This window comes from Nomascus leucogenys, chromosome 6 (genome assembly GCF_006542625.1).
Source record: "Nomascus leucogenys isolate Asia chromosome 6, Asia_NLE_v1, whole genome shotgun sequence".
In the NCBI taxonomy this organism is placed as follows: Eukaryota; Metazoa; Chordata; class Mammalia; order Primates; family Hylobatidae; genus Nomascus; species Nomascus leucogenys.
Genome location: NC_044386.1, coordinates 81,912,222 through 81,929,472, shown reverse-complemented (window position 1 = coordinate 81,929,472; position 17,251 = coordinate 81,912,222). Strand labels below are relative to the sequence as shown.

Here is a 17,251-nt window from a genome sequence, read left to right as displayed (position 1 = left end):
CTGGAGTGCAGTGGCACGATCTTGGCTCACTGCAAGCTCCACCTCCCAGGTTCACGCCATTCTCCTGCCTCAGCCTACCGAGCAGCTGGGACTACAGGTGCCCGCCACCATGCCCCGCTAATTTTTTTGTAATTTTTTTTTTTTTTAGTAGAGACGGGGTTTCACTGTGTTAGCCAGGATGGTCTCAATCTCCTGACCTCGTGATCCGCCCGCCTTGGCCTCCCAAAATGCTGGGATTACAGGCGTCAGCCACTGCACCCGGCCCTTTTACCTGTTCTTAAACTTCATGTTAACAGAACCACATATATGTATTCTTTTGTGTCTGCTTTCTTTCTCTGACCATAATGCTGTGAGATTCAGCTAAGCTGTAATATGTGGCAGTTCTTTCTTTTTTCTTGCTATATAGTATTCCACTATACAAATCTGCCAATATTTGTTTATCCATTCTCTTGTTGACGGCCATTTGGGTTGTTTCCTGTTTGGGGCTGTTATGAATGAATCTAACAAGAAAGTTCTTATATATATATATATATTCAAGTAGCCATATGGATCACTTCTCTTAGATATAAACCTAGGAATTGAACTGCTAGGTCATAGAGTAAGTATATATTTAGCTTTAGAAAATACTACAAAAACAGTTTTCCAAAATGACTTTACCATTACACATTCCACTGGCAATCTGTAAGAACTGCAGTTGCTCTACATCCTAGCCAACACCAGGGAGCATCGGATTTTAATTTAATCATTCTGATGCATGTGTAGCTGCATCTCAGTGAGGTTTTAACTTTTATGTCCTTAATGAGTAATGATGTTGAGCACCTTTGCATGCACTTAATGGCCATTTAGATATCCTCTTTTGTGAAGTGCCTGCTTCTCTTTAAATTTGCATCTAAACAGATGATGGGATTTGGTGATAAACGACGAATATAAACTAGTCCTTTAAAGCTGTAGCACCACCTCGTGTGGAATAAACGTGAGTCTTACTAGTCCTTGGCACACCCAAGAAGAGGATGAAGACTGAAGATGCCAGGACACATATAATGCCTGAGAATCGCTGAACAGCTTACCCTAGAGCTCATCTCATGAAATTTCACAGATGAAGCCTGGTGCTGAGACATGTCTTGCCCACAAACACTTCCAGAGGTGGCAGGAGAGCTAGATCTGAGCTTTCCTCACTTTGAGGTCAAATATTCTTTATAGTGCTCTTCGCGGTAGAGAGCTATGAGCCCTTTTTGTTAGAACATATAAGATCTACATGAAAAATACGCAAATCAATGTCTCTCTTGCACTGAACTTTTGAAATGACTATTTTCTACAGGACTGAGCTGGAAGGTCTCTCGGCACCCGTGAGTGTGGTCTTTACTAGCCGCTGCCTCAGCTGAGTCAGCACCTACACAGCAGGTGGTCTTTTCCTCACTGAGGGCGAGGCTCTGAGATACAATCGAGTGTGAAAGGCCTCAGATCCATAAAACCAGATGGGTTTGCAGTGCTGCAGACTTGCTAATATGTAAATATTTAGTAAATCACACAGCTGGGATATAAAAGTATGATCTAATCAAGGTAAATTACAAAGCTGCCAATCTATCATTTATCCCATGGCACTTCTGAGTACAGCTGGCAGAATAAAAGAATTTTAAACTAAGTGCTTTTTATGGCAGAGGAGAAGCCCAGAAGAGAAAGCACAAAGGTAAACAAAGCTAAGGTGAAGGAAAGAAACAATCTGAGGAGAATGGTCATTCCATTTTACGCTTAAGCTTTTGGCACAGGGTTGAAGGATGCTGTTGCTCAGAAAAGCGCCAGATGTAGTTAAGACCTCATCTGGCCCTGGCTCTGCTGCTGATTAGTTGTGTGGTCTAAACTGCTGCCTTTTCCCTCTGGGCCTCCGTTTCTCATGGGTTTTAGGAGAGGCTGAGTTCCTAGCTCTGACCATTGCAGATTCTAGGCTGTGATTTCTAGACCTCTCCTCTTGTCTTCCCATTTGTCATATGGACTCTTGAATCCACTTCTATTTGAGTCGTATATAAGTTTGGAGGAGTAAATCATTTATCATATCCAATTAGAAAAGACATGTTTATGCAAAACCCATTTAGTGAAAAACCTTTCATAGACTCATACAATTTAAAAAAACGCAGAAATCAGAAGAGCTAAATTCCAAAAACTTAACCTGGTCCATCCCATGTGTTTTCTGCTAAGGACTCACTGTGAAATCTCAAAGCACATCAAGGATCTTCTTGAGAGAGATCAGGTTTCTGCAAAGAGGAAGCCATACCATCAAAAGGATGAAACAAGGCCACCAGAGGTCAGAAAGCCCAGTGACCATGGTCAGAAAGCCCAGCTGTGCATGGCTGAACGCACGGCAACATTCTCAATGATCATCACTACAGGGTCAGATCTCCAAGCAAACAACACCCTCCAAATGGAACTCTTCCTGCAGTCAAAGTGTGCACCACAGTACCAGAACCACCAGCGTGAAATACGAAAGCAGATTTCTGTTTCAATAACCACAGTCCTTTGAAAACACAGATTACTTTCACAGTATTCTTGCCATCTGGATCTTAAATGACACTCAGTAACAGAATCTTATGAAGGCATATCAAGTGATATCAAATATAGTAGCATTCTACATAATGGTTGCTATTCTTTACCAGAATTCATGTGGATTGTGTATCCAGACAGTATTGGGCCACAGAGCAACTTCAGAAGATAAAGACCAGGTAAGACACAAATCTTTTATCTGTTCCAAAGTATTTACAAAGGGTTCTGTGTAATTGTAATCAGCTATACAGAAATATATTTTGAACGCTGCATTGGCCAAACAGAAACACACTTGCATTAGAATACAGCCCAGTGGCAGCTCACGTGAAACTTCTGAAAATCCCACACACCTCAATTATGGACAAGGAAACTGAGACCCATGGAGAAGTTTTCCACACGTGCTCTCTCTTTCCTTGCTTCCCATCTATTCTCCAACTGTCCTGAAACCGCCTTCAACAAGGAGAATAGTGACCTCCTTATTCCTAAAGTTAATGGATGCTTAAGTCTCCCATTTGACATGACTTTCTGGGCAGCAACTGTGTCTATGGTTCTAGAGACATCCCTCTCTCCTGGTTTCCCTGCCCTCTCCACAGCTCCATGTTCTTCTTTCTTTCAAAGATTTCCATTGCCAGTTTCCTCCTTGACCAGCCAGGTTCCTCAGAATTACAACTGATAAGCTGTCTCTCACTCTACCGCTCCTTGTTGGCAAAATTATCTACTTCCAATCATTATCATTTTACCAATAATTTTCAAATCTGTATCATCCAGCCCAGCCTTCTCTACTGAGTTCCAGAGCCAAAGATTTAGCTGCCTAATGATGCTCTCACTGCATACTCTGCAGCACTTCAAATGGAATATATTTAGTGCCAAATCCAGCATTCCTGAACTTCACCTCCCCTGCTCCTACCAATGGTCCTGTGTTCCCATCAGTGATTCATACAACTCTTCACTCAGCTATAAGACCAAACACTTGGAACCGTTCATGTTACCATCTCCACCAACTTCTAACCAGTCACCAAGAACGATTGGGTTTTTGCTTCTTCAATCCATCACTTCGTCTCCACTGTAGGACACCACCATCTCTTACCTGGATTAATGCAACAGCTTCCTTGCCTACCACTTTGTTTCCATCCAATCTATTCTACACACGGGAGGAAGGGCAACCTATACAAAAAGCAATATGAACTGTGTCCACAGCTGAAAAACATGTTCACATATTCTTCAGTTAAAGTATAACTCATTTATTTTAGCTTATGAGGCCCTTTAGGATCTGACCCTGGCCTAACTTTTCAGCCTTATCCTCTTATTTCTCACTTCCTCTTTGCCTATGACTTTCACCACCTTCAGTTCCTTCCACCAGCCTTCTCTCATCTTTAAGGCATCATACATGCAGTGCTCACTTATGCAACTGCCTTCCAGTGCCTGCCAAAATTAAATGGGGCTACTTCTAGGCTGTTTTTCAGACACTAACTAGACAGCATGTCTTCCTGGGTGTTATTGGTATGAGATGACGCAACCTGTAAAGTAGTCTTTTCTCTACTAAATATGCATTTCATCATCTACACAACAGCTGGCAAGATTTCGGGAAAGTGTAGAAATTTCTGAAATTTAAATCTCTCATATTACCCTATGATTTTCTAAGAATTTTATCATACTTTTCCTCCTCCTAGAATGCTAAAGGACTCCTAAACAATCCACAAAGCCCTCGCTAGGTGTCAATTCTGCTCTGAAAATTTCCCCTACCCTCCTACTGGGATCGAATTTTGCGTTCTTATTATTGCAGGTACTGTATATACTGTACTATAACTTTGTGTTCCTATTGTGCTCTTTAAAATTTTTATTTTCAAAGTAATAAATGTATACAGTTTTTACAAATCAAAGAGGATTTTGCTGGTAGTGATGGCAGAATAACTTACTGAAAATCAGCCTTCCCACAAAGAAACTCTGGAAAACATATATAAAACATTTATTTGAAGACACTGGAGAAATACCAAGGCACCAAGGTAAAGAGGGCCAAGATCTTGAAAAGAAGGAGTGAGTCCAATGTTCAGGATTGCTTTTTCTCTAAAGGCATTTCCTAATATGTAACCTGTTACCAAGAAGCTGAGAAGCTGAGGAAAGTTTCTTGAAATCTCATGGGGCTAGAAGAGAAAAGCATAGTTCTGAGCCCAAAAAACAGAATAGCCCGGGTAAACAGCAACCCTTTCAGATGGGACACTCAAGGGCTACACCCTCAAAGGTAAACTGGAAACAGACCACACAATTTCCAATCAGCTCAGTTCCTGCATTTTTATTGTGATCTGTCCTTATCTTAACCACCTGCCAGAAGCAAAGAGTAATCCTATGTAGGGAAAAAACATAATTCAGGGCCTCAAACTATCTCTACAATTTAAAATAGCAATGTTCAGTCTTAAAGAAAAAAAAAAAGAAAACACCAGGAGACAAAACCAATGGCTGATATCATAAAAATGGCCGTACTGCCCAAGGTAATTTATAGATTCAATGCCATCCCCATCAAACTACCAATGACTTTCTTCACAGAATTGGAAAAAACTACTTTAAAGTCCATACGGAACCAAAAAAGAGCCCGCATTGCCAAGTCAATCCTAAGCCAAAAGAACAAAGCTGGAGGCATCACGCTACCTGACTTCAAACTATACTACAAGGCTACAGTGACCAAAACAGCATGGTACTGGTACCACAACAGAGACATAGATCAATGGAACAGAACAGAGTCCTCAGAAATGATGCCACATATCTACAACTATCTGATCTTTGACAAACCTGACAAAAACAAGCAATGGGAAAAGGATTCCCTATTTAATAAATGGTGCTGGGAAAACTGGCTAGCCATATGTAGAAAGCTGAAACTGGATCCCTTCCTTATACCTTATACAAAAATTAATTCAAGATGGATTAAAGACTTAAATGTTAGACCTAAAACCATAAAAACCCTAGAAGAAAACCTAGGCAATACCATTCAGGACATAGGCTTGGGCAAGGACTTCATGTCTAAAACACCAAAAGCAATGGCAACAAAAGCCAAAATTGACAAATGGGATCTAATTAAACTAAAGAGCTTCTGCACAGCAAAAGAAACTACCATCACAGTGAACAGGCAACCTACAAAATGGGAGAAAATTTTTGCAACCTACTCATCTGACAAAGGGCTAATATCCAGAATCTACAATGAACTCAAACAAATTTACAAGAAAAAAACAAACAACCCCATCAAAAAGTGGGCGAAGGACATGAAAGGACACTTCTCAAAAGAAGACATTTATGCAGCCAAAAAACACATGAAAAAATGCTCATCATCACTGGCCATCAGAGAAATGCAAATCAAAACCACAATGAGATACCATCTCACACCAGTTAGAATGGCCATCATTAAAAAATCAGGAAACAACAGGTGCTGGAGAGGATGTGGAGAAATAGGAACACTTTTACACTGTTGGTGGGACTGTAAACTAGTTCAACCATTGTGGAAGTCAGTGTGGCGATTCCTCAGGGATCTAGAGCTAGAAATACCATTTGACCCAGCCATCCCATTACTGGGTATATACCCAAAGGATTATAAATCATGCTGCTATAAAGACACATGCACACGTATGTTTACTGCGGCACTATTCACAATAGCAAAGACTTGGAACCAACCCAGATGTCCAACAACGATAGACTGGATTAAGAAAATGTGGCACATATACACCATGGAATACTATGCAGCCATAAAAAATGATGAGTTCATGTCCTTTGTAGGGACATGGATTAAACTGGAAACCATCATTCTCAGTAAACTATCGCAAGGAAAAAAACCAAACACCACATGTTCTCACTCCTAGGTGGGAATTGAACAATGAGAACACATGGACACAGGAAGGGGAACATCACACTCCGGGGACTGTTGTGGGGTGGGGGGAGGGGGGAGGGACAGCATTAGGAGATATACCTAATGCTAAATGACGAGTTAATGGGTGCAGCACACCAACATGGCACATGGATACATATGTAACAAACCTGCACATTGTGCACATGTACCCTAAAACTTAAAGTATAATAATAAAAAAATAATAATAATAATAAAATAAAAAAAAAACCAATGGCTGAAAAACCAAGAGGTGGAAAAAAAAAATCCCTGACAATAAAAACAGGCTACAGGGTATCCAGATATTAGGATACTGGACTTCAACTTTAAATAACTGTGATAAATATGTTGAAGAAATTAGATGACAACATACAGAATTCCAGCAGAGACACAAACTGTAAGTAAATAATCAAATGGATATTCTAAAACTGAAAAATATGATATTTACAATTAAAATCTTAATTGAAGGGGTTGAAAGCAGAATAGACACTGCTAAAGAGAGGAAAAGTGAACTGGAAGATAGATCAAAAGCAGATATTCAGAACAGAGCATGAAAAGAAAAACTATGAAGAAGAAAAGGGTAGAGAAGATGTAGAAAACACAGTGAAATGATCTAGCATAAGAGAAAGGAAATGGGACAGAAGCAATATTTGAAGAAACAAAGGTTGATTTTTTGAAAACTGGCCTAGGACAACAAATCCCATTTTCAAGGAGTACTTGCAACCCAAAGGAGGATAAATATGCAGGGAAACTCCTCCAGGCACACTGCTGGAAAACCAAAGACTAAAAAAACTCAAAAAGCAAGGAAAGGGGAAAAATAAAACCGCATTACCTTCATAGCTAACTTCACAACAGAAATAAAAGAAGCCAGCGACAATGGAATAACATCTCCAAAGTGCTGGAAGAAAACAACTGCCAACCTAAAATTGTATCAGTGATATTATCCACCTAAAATAAAAGCTAAACAAAAGCATCTTTAGACAAACCAAAATGGAGAGAACTTGTCACCAGTAGATTACTACTAAGGAAAATAATGAAGGGAGTTCTTCAGGCAGAAGAGAAATGATCCCTAATGAAAGTCCCTGGAGATGCAGAAGGAACCAAGGATAATGGAAAGGGCAACTATGGGAGGAAATCCAAATGAATAAGGACTATCTGGAACAATACTGAGACTGTATTGCAGAGATGAAAATATACCCAGAATTAAAACATAAGGATGGGTGCAGTGGCTCACGCCTGTAATCCCAGCACTTTGGGAGGCCGAGGAGGGTGGATCACAAGGTCAAAAGATCAAGACCATCCTGGCCAACATGGTGAAACCCCGTTTCTATTAAAAATACAAAAATTAGCTGGGTGTGGTGGCATGCGCCTGTAGTCCCAGCCACTCGGGAGGCTGAGGCAGGAGGCTGAGGCAGCAGAATCTCTTGAACCCAGGAGGCAGAGGTTGCAGTGGGCCAAGATCGCGCCACTGCACTCCAGCCTGGTTACTGCGTGAGACTCCATCTCAAAAACGAAAAAAAAAAAAACAAAAAAAAACAACAACAACAAAAAAGAAAACAATAAAATAATTGAAAGAAAGGTAAATGAAGTTAACATGTCTCAAGATTCTTGCACTATGCAGAAGAGGAAACAGAGTAACTTAGATTTAAAGAAATCAAAAAAGAATAGTAAATGAATGTACAACTAACAAGCTAATCAAGAGGAAGGAAATAGAATTTAGAAAATGCGTATGAATCTGAAAGGAGGCAAGCAAAGGGGAAAAAAAGGAACTTACCACAGGCAGGCACAGAGAAAACAAATAGTAAGACGATAGACTCGAACTCCAACATATCAGTAATTACACTATCTATAAATAGACAAAATACTCCAATTGAAAGAAAAACATTGTTACACCACCAAATACTCTCTGCCCTCCCCAAAGAACAACGACAAGCTCAGAGGATACCCAACCCATTAGATATATGTATGAAGAAAAATTGAAAGTAAAAGAATGAAAAAAGAGATGTCATACACACTTTAACCAAAACAGAGACTTCTATGAAGAAAACCATAAAACTGTACTGGCAGAAAAGAAGACCTAAATAAATGGATATTCACAGATTAGAAGACTCAATGATATAAAGATGTCAATTCTCCCCAAATTGATTCAATGTTATCCCAATAGTGGTTTAAAAATACTGGCTTAAGAAAACAGTATTTTTTATTATTATCTTGTACAAATTGACAAGCTGATTCTAGAATTTATGTGGAAATGGAAAAGGCCAAGAACAATCAACACGAACCTGAGGAAAACCAACAAAGTTGGAGGATGTGCATTACCAAACATTAAGATATAGTATAAAATTGCAGTATAGTAATTAGGGAAGCATAGTACTAATATAAGAACAGGCAATTAAATCGATGGAAAAGAACAAATACCACAAACTGATCCAAACATATATGTTCACTTATGTTACAACAGAGTGACACTAAAGATCACTGGGAAACAGTAGCCTTTTCAATCAGTGGTGCTGGGTCAAATGGATACCTATGTGGAAAAACAATTAAATGAACCCTACTGCACATAAATAAAACTTATTCCAGATAGATCAAAGTTCCAAACATGAAAATCAAACAGTGAAGCTCTAGGATACGACAGAGAAGAACATCGGCATGATCTTAGGCAAAAGTTTTAAAACAGGACACAAAAAGTACCAACCATAAAGGAAAAAGTATAAATTGGAATATATTAAAATAAAACCTTTTGTTCATCAAAAGGCACTTTAAGAGACTAAAAATGCAAATCACAATATACAAGAAATACATATAAGTAACAAAGAACTCCTATAAATGAGGAAAAGACAATAACCCAATTTTCAAATAACGGGCAAAAGACACAAACATACTTCACAAAATGGCCAATAAACCTATGAAAAGGTCCTCGATGGCACTGTTCATCAGGAAAATGAAAATTAAAATCATAATGTGATACTATTGCACACAAACCAAAAGGGCTAAAATTAAAAGACTAACAATACAAAGTGGTGACAAGGATACAGAACAACTGGAGCTTCCATACACTGCTGAAAGAAATGTACTGAACACATGGGGAGCCTCTGACCTAGGAAATCCACTCCTAGGTACACAGCTAGAAAATGCTTACTATGTTCACCAAACAACCTGGACTGGACTTGTTCCTGGCAGTGTCTTTTGGAAACAACCCAAATGCCCAACAACAGCATAAAGAACAGCTATATTCATGTAAATATAATACCACAGAGACAACGGAAATGCAAGAACCACTGTATGTACCACAGATGAGTCTCACAAACATAGTGCTGAGAAAAAGCAGCTAGGCACGAGGGGCACATATTGTATTATTCCATTTACTTACAGCTCAAAAACAGGCAAAATTAATCTATGCTGTTAAAAGCCATGAGTGTTTACCTCTGGGGAAGGACAGCGGGGATACAGTGATTGGGAGGGGGCACAAGGGAGCATCCGGGAGGCTGAAGATGTTTTTGATTCCTCGATCCTGGTAGTGGCTTCTTGGGTGTTTTCAATTTGTGAGACCTTATGAAGGTATCCATGTAGGATTTATGTTGTCTTCTGTGCATATATTATACTTTGATAATAATGCATATTTCAAAAAGAAGTCAAGCGTGTTACTGTATAACACAAGCAATGATCCATAACCCACTCCTCCCCTCTTCACCCCCACTCCTAGAGCCACTCAATTCCTTAAGCTTTCCTTCCATATATATTTTTAAGAAATGTGCTCATACTGAAACCTCTTGGTTTTAAAATTTGAGATATGTATAGACTTCCTACCACAATAACATTTCCTCATTGTATAACTTTTCTGCTTTTCTTAGAGTTGATGATTGTGCAATCTGTTCCTTACAGAGACTCCTGTTTAAGGAGTCTCCTACCTTCAGGGGCACCTGGCATCACCAATACTCAGTATCGCCTCACCCCCCAAGGTTCTGCAGCACAAATCAGCTTGTTTCCTTGCTGGTTCCCATACCCCTCAGGTTTCTGTTCACTCGCCTCTATCTGTTACCATGCATCTGTCTCCTTCCATTTTCACACATTCCATTGACATCTTATTTGTTATCATCTCTTATTCTCTTTAACCTTTTTTATGCCTTTACTTTAGCGGGATTCCAGGATTCACAGAAAGACCTGGAAGTCTACAATTACTATTTCTTTATAGTCTAATCGGGGCAATCCATAAATGGTTTGGGGGAATCATATTTTATTAGTCTTTGTGTGCGAAGTATCAAGCCCGGTAACAAGCACATGGTGCTTGAAAAATATATGGTGAACTGCTGGGAGAAAAATGTCACGTGTATTGTCAAAGGAATGAACTCCTGCTCCTCCCCCACTATGCCCAGGGGCCTGAAGCTGGCCACAGCGGCATGAAGGGCGTAGGTCTCACCTGTGTAATGTTCGTTGCCTTGAGCAGCACAGGTCAGCAGCTGCGCCATGGAGGAGCCCACTGCCTTGGATGTGCTTCCCAGGTCCTGAGCACATTTTTCCAGCTACAAGAATATTCAAGGAGGAAAAGAACATAGAAGAAAAGGAACATCTGCTGAGGTCTTAGCATAATTTAGAAAAGACATGCAGATCAAACCTTGAGCCCTAGCTCTTTCCCACCAATGGCACTAAGCTGCAGCAGGGTGGTACAGGAGAAGGAGCACAAGCTTTAGAACAAACAAATCTGGGTGCAAATCCCTGCCCCATGCCCTCTCCCCTCCCAATTACTAGCATGAGATTGAGTAAATTACTGAACCTCTCCAAGCCTCAGTTTCCTGAGGAGATCATAATACCTAGGCTCAGAAGGTTTTCAGAGAATTAATGTAGGCTCTCAACAAATGGTAGCTATTAGTATTATGCCTTTAGAAGCTAATTTAGAAAGTCTGCAACAAATCCTTAGTGAGAATTAATTATGGCTGGGCAGGAAGTGGGCAGACATCCAGCTGCACCACCTTCCTGGCATGTGGGACCATTAACATTGTTCAATTTGATCATTATACTTTGAGGAGTTCCAACTGAAAGGAAATGCAATAGAAATAGAGGGTTGGAGTGGTAAATGAGATTATGAAAATGGGCACAGTGCTTGCTTCCCATGAACAGCATGTTATTTTGCTTTGTAAATGGAATAAAAAATTCAGGGAACGAAGTCAGTAAAGGCCTAGGGTATGGATAATTATTTGATTACTAGATGAGGTTTTGGAAGAGAATTTCTAGGTATACTGCGAGAGTACAAAAAGGCATCAGAGAACAAATGCATTTTAAACCTTGCAACATGTTTTCCAAGAGAGGCAATGCTTTCCAATAAAAATAGAGCCTGGTCCATTATAGCAAACAATATGTTATGACACAATACAGACTTTATTAGAGCAATTTCTTTAAAAATTCATGATGTTTTCCTGCATTCTAACTGACTAGTCTATGCTCTATGTAAAGATGGAATTACATGTCATGCCAGCCTCTCTTGCACTCCCTGGGGTAGAGAACTTTGCAAAGAGACTTCCGGACCACTTCGCAAAGCTGTGGGCCCAAGAGGCAATCCCAACTCTGTCATTAACTGGGTGACCTCAGTTAAGTGACTTAACCTCTCTGAGCCTGAGTTTCTTCTTTTTTACTATTAGGGGAACTTGATTTAACACATATTTTCTGAGTGCTTTCTATGTACCAGGCATTGTTCTACGCCTGAAGTCCCCTTTACATTCTAAAAGTCTTCAGTTCGTTCAAAGAGCCAGAAGCTCTCAAAAGCACAGGTTTTAGAGTCCTGCAAATCTGAATTCAAACCGTGGTTCGGCTCCTAACTGGCAGATAACATTGGACAGAACGGTGACAAACTCTGTGCCTCTGTGTTTCTCACCTGTAAACGGGGTCAATAAAACTTGCTCATGAAAGTTACTATCACGATAAACTAGACTGTGTGTGTACAGTGCTTCACAGGTGCTTAATACATGATGGTATTTTACTAGCAATGTTCAGTCATGTGAGAAAGTACATACAAATGAGGAGGACTGGTAAAGTTTTAGCCAACAAAACTCTGACACAAGCATCAGGAGGTGTAGTAATATGACCACAGTAGATCTCTAGTGCCATTATTCCATTTGCAGTATGGCTTTCCGGTATGGACGCACTTTGCCGTTGTCCATCCTAGTGCTTTGCATTAAGTAAATGTTTTTTTAAAATGACTGTTGATAATCTTTTCTATGTGTATCATGATAGCCTCATTGCTACCCACTTCGTAAATAAAATACTTGAGACATAGAGGAGATATGGGACGCGTGCACAGCTAGTTGATGATAGAGCTGAGTGTAGAATCCAGCACTTATAACTCCAAACCTAGTTCCTCCAGCTGCCCTGGGCATTCTTTTCAGAAAAAGATCACAGGATTAGAAACTTCTCAACATGCCGCAACATTTAGCAAACACCCTAACAACAAATAATTTAATAACGTCATAACAAAAGATACACCCGCACCCCAGCTGGCTCTAACAGCTCACCGTTTCCCCTGGCAGCGGCTTCAGCTGGCTCTCCACAGCCGCCATCTTGGCATCCTGCAGTTCATTCTTAAGCGTCTGCACCGTATTCAGAGCTGAATCGATTTCCATCGGACCACAGGCTTCATGGGCCTGCCAACAGAATTGGAAATATGTATACCCAGTCTGCTTGGGAAAAGTGTCCCCAACACTTTTGCAACTTATAAAATGCCTTTCTGGATTCTCCAAATCCAGCAGGAGGAGTAAGGAAAGCAAGTATTTTTTCTGAGAGAACAAAATCATCCTCAGTTAGAACCTTACTCTTAACTTCCTTAAACCATCAATTATGTATGTCTCACAACTGGATATAGTAAGTGTTCCGGAAGTGACCCTTATCTGAAATGCACTTGCCTCTTAGACTCAGTGGATCATTATATTCGCTGTGGCTGAGTTCTAGAGGTAGGGCACCTAGCACAGCCATGTGTGTACACAGAGGCATGGGAAAGATGCAGTGAATGAACAAATGAACACACCCAGGACTCTGGGGGCAAGTCTATGTCAACTTTATTGCTTCTCTTTACAAATTTCTAGATTATAAATCATTACTTTTCTGTATTGAAGATTATAAAATATTTTTCCCTTAGTAATTTATGAAAACTACTTTATCTCTTGGTCATGTATAACACTGATCTCCAAATGCTTTGATTCCATCCCTCAATATACACATGCACATATAATTATATAAACGTGTAATTATTGATCAGTATACTAAATACTGGTACATTTTCGTTTCTTTCCATTTTTAGATAATAGTAATAACAGCAGAAATAAATACTAATTGATTTCTATGTGCCACTATTACTCAAGAAGGAAACTGAGGCACAGAGAGGTTAACTAACTTGTCTAGGTCACCAAATTAGTCAATGACAGTCTGATTCCAGAGCCTGCACTCTTTTTTCTACTTTGTTTTGGAGGCACAGTCTCACTCTGTTGCCCAAGTTGGAGTGCAGTGGCATGGTCTTGGCACACTGCAACCTTTGTCTCCTGGGTTCAAGTGATTCTCATGCCTCAGCCTCCTGAGTAGCTGGAACTACAGGCGTGCACCACCACACCTGGCTAATTTTTGTATTTTTAGCAGAGATGGGGTTTCACCATGTTGGTCAAGCTGGTCTTGAACTCCTGGACTCAAGCAATCCACCCACCTTGGCCTCCCAAAGTGCTGGGATTAGAGCCTGCACTCTTAATCCTTATGCTACATATTAAAAAATATTGCTGGGTGCAGTGGCTCACGCCTGTAATCCTAACACTTTGGGAGGCTTAGGTGGGAGGATCACTTGCTCAGGAGTTCAAGACCAACCTGGGCAAGATGATAAAATCTCATCTCTAAAAAAAAACACAAACAAAAAAAATTAATCGGACATGTTGGCACATGGTCCAGCTACTCCAGTGGCTGAGGTGGGAGACTGCTTAAGTTCAGCAGATTGAGGTTACAGTGAGCCATGATTGCACCACTGCACTCCAGTCTGGGCAACAGGGCAAGACCCTGTCTCACACACACACACACACAAAAATATATGTGTATATATATATATATATATATATATATATACACACACACACACACACACACACACACACACACAAGTTTTCACAGTGTCTTCCTGTACCCAATGGACAGTCTTGCTTAAGTCCCACTTTAGGGATCACTCCTCTCGAGCAGTGTGGTTCAATGTTGGTGTGTGTCTCAGACTCAGCAAAGAAGCTTGTGAAAATGCAGATGTTCAGGCTCTACGACCAGAAATTCTAATCTGGTTTCTCAGAGGCAAGGCCCAGGGATGTGCATTCTAATAAGCATCCCCAGATGATTCCAGTGTAGACAGTACCACGAGCTCTCTTTGAGAAACACAGGTCAAAATAACTTTTTTATTGGCTATAGTCTAAAGCTCTGGATATTTTTATTTGGCAGTGTAGCGTGCTCCTCATATTAAGAATTCAAGTCAGCTTCTACCTTCTTGTCTTACCAATTTATGAGGCTGCTTGTTTCTATAAAGGGATTGCTACGATGAAGAAAAATGAATTCATGCTAGAACTTCATGCTAATACCACATCAAACAGAGTGGTAAATGAGGTCCTTTGGTAATTAATATGCTCCAGAGACAGAAATTAATTTAGTCCTCAACTCTGTTCTCTTGAAGACCTTGTTAAGGTGAATGCTCCCATGCAATATGTGAAAACATTCCAGGGTAAAAAAGATAACAAAGATGACACTTCAAACTAGATTTTCTGCCTATATAATTTGTTTTTAAGTTCACAAGATGATACCTGGAATATATGATCACTTATTCTGGACTACAATTTAGCTGGCACTGAGACACTGATGACTACCATTCTCCCCTAAGACTTGTGAAAAACGGACCACTGCTTGTTCCAGGATATGGGAGGAGGAGGAGGAGGAAGTATGCAACTCAAAATAGTTCAACAAAAGGCATCTGAAACTGAAAAGTGAATACTAAGTCTGGGAGATAGTGGCTTAATGCAACAAAAGCCAACCCACAGGGGCATCTTTAATAGTCATGAAAGTAGAATGGACAACTTTGCCAAGAAACAGGTTCAGCAGTGTTCAGGCCCTGGGTGGTACCCATGCCACCCCAGCTCCCTTCCTGACAAGCTAACCCCTGTGACACGCTCCACTTGCCTTCTGCGAGGCGGTACGCAGTTCTGCCAAGCTGGTGGCCAGGTTCTTGGCACACTGGCTCAGCTGCATGGCTGCGGCCTGGTCACTCACAGTGGGCACGGCGGCTTTGGCAGAGGACACCATCTTGCTTCCAGGCTACAGAGAGATGAAAAGAAAGTAAGATGGCTCCTGGGCAGCAAGAGGTAGAGAGGAGAGACCTAAGCAGCGATGTCTCTACAGCAGTAAGAACTTATTTTGTCCTAAAAAAAGGAATATTAAACAACTCGTCCCCTACTCCCAAACTGCCACCTCAAGCCAGATACTCTAGGGCAGTACCTTCTAGGAATGCCTAAAAAAAGAAAAAAAGGAGGTGTCATGGAGGGTGGAGGAGGCAAAATTAGAATAGTGGCTTGAAATTCTCGTTTAAAACCGATTTCAAAGAGAGTTCCTTATTAAATAGGTTTCACTATATTTCTCGGAATAGCTCTTTTTTCGGAGTCTCACATACACTCAAAAGACTGCTTAGAAAAATGAAGATAGATAAATAAAACAGCTAACATGACCTCGCATCTCACAAAGCAAAATAATTTTGCCAGTGAATGGGTATCTATGTGCATGTACATATTTTTCAAAAATAAGATCACACTGTTCACTCTATTTCACAATCTCCTTGTCTCACATATCCTACCTTTTCAAGAGCTATATAATATTCCAGCATATGCATCTACTGCCATTTCTCAATTCTCTATTGTTGGGCATGTTTCCATTTTTTCCAATTTAATAAACAATGGTATGATAAACAGCTCTGCAGCTAAATCTGTACACATTTATAATTTTCTTTGTATAAATTTTTAAAAGTTGAATTTCTGGATCAAAGAGTATACATACTTTCAAGACTTTTAATATATATGTTATAAAGCTACACTTAGAAAAGTTGCAACAAGTGCCAGATCATAAATATTAAGGACAAAAGTTAAGATTTTTAATATTTAAAGAAGGAATATTTATAAAAGCTACCAAGAGTATATAAAAAGCATAAACAGATAATTTTGCATGATAAAAAAATACCTGAAACTTATAAAAAATGTTTAACATTGTGAATATCGGAGAAATGCAAAACCAAACAAAAATAGTTTTACAGAGCAAACTGGCAAAAACATACATGTTTTCTTAAAAGTTTAATCCCCAATCTCATAAAAGATATATTTAAAAGCATGCTCTATATACTGCTAAGTTGTAAGTTTAGCTTTGTTCAATCTCCTGGAAGAGCAATTTTATAACATGAAGTTTAAAATGTACAAACTTTTTGATCTGTCAATTCAATTTCTATTTATTTTCAACCTTCCCTTTTTCTCGTAAAGATCTGAGTATCTATAATAGCAAAGTTAAAAGAACAAAAGAAAAAGGGAAAACAAGGGCAGGGACAGAGTGGAACCAGGAACACGTCTACACGGCTGAATCTTAATGCCCTACAATCTTGCCTGGGTGGAGACAGTACCCACAAATGGCTCCAGGCTCTCTCCCCTCCCAAATGAAGAGAGAAATGCCTTGCCCAAGTCATAATTTGCAAAGTCCTAAAGATAAAAATAAGCTGTCTACAATCCTCTCTCTAGGAATTCAAGAAAAGCCTTGAGCACATAAAGATTTTTATCACGTTATTCATGATGGCAAAAAATTAAAAACCTGTACGTCCAA

General features: G+C 39.8%; 1 protein-coding gene across 4 annotated transcripts in view; it reads right to left on the bottom strand.

Annotated features, from left to right (window-relative positions):
- Positions 1–17,251, bottom strand: part of TLN2 (talin 2) — a 460,005-nt gene that overhangs the window by 108,198 nt on the left and 334,556 nt on the right. For all 4 annotated transcript variants that reach the window (XM_030814511.1, XM_030814513.1, XM_030814512.1 and 1 more), the window contains 3 exons: positions 15,578–15,712; positions 12,907–13,035; positions 10,821–10,923 (listed from right to left, as the gene is read on the bottom strand). In XM_030814511.1, coding sequence (XP_030670371.1) covers positions 10,821–10,923; positions 12,907–13,035; positions 15,578–15,712 — 367 coding nt within the window. The remainder of the gene's footprint in view (positions 1–10,820; positions 10,924–12,906; positions 13,036–15,577; positions 15,713–17,251) is intronic.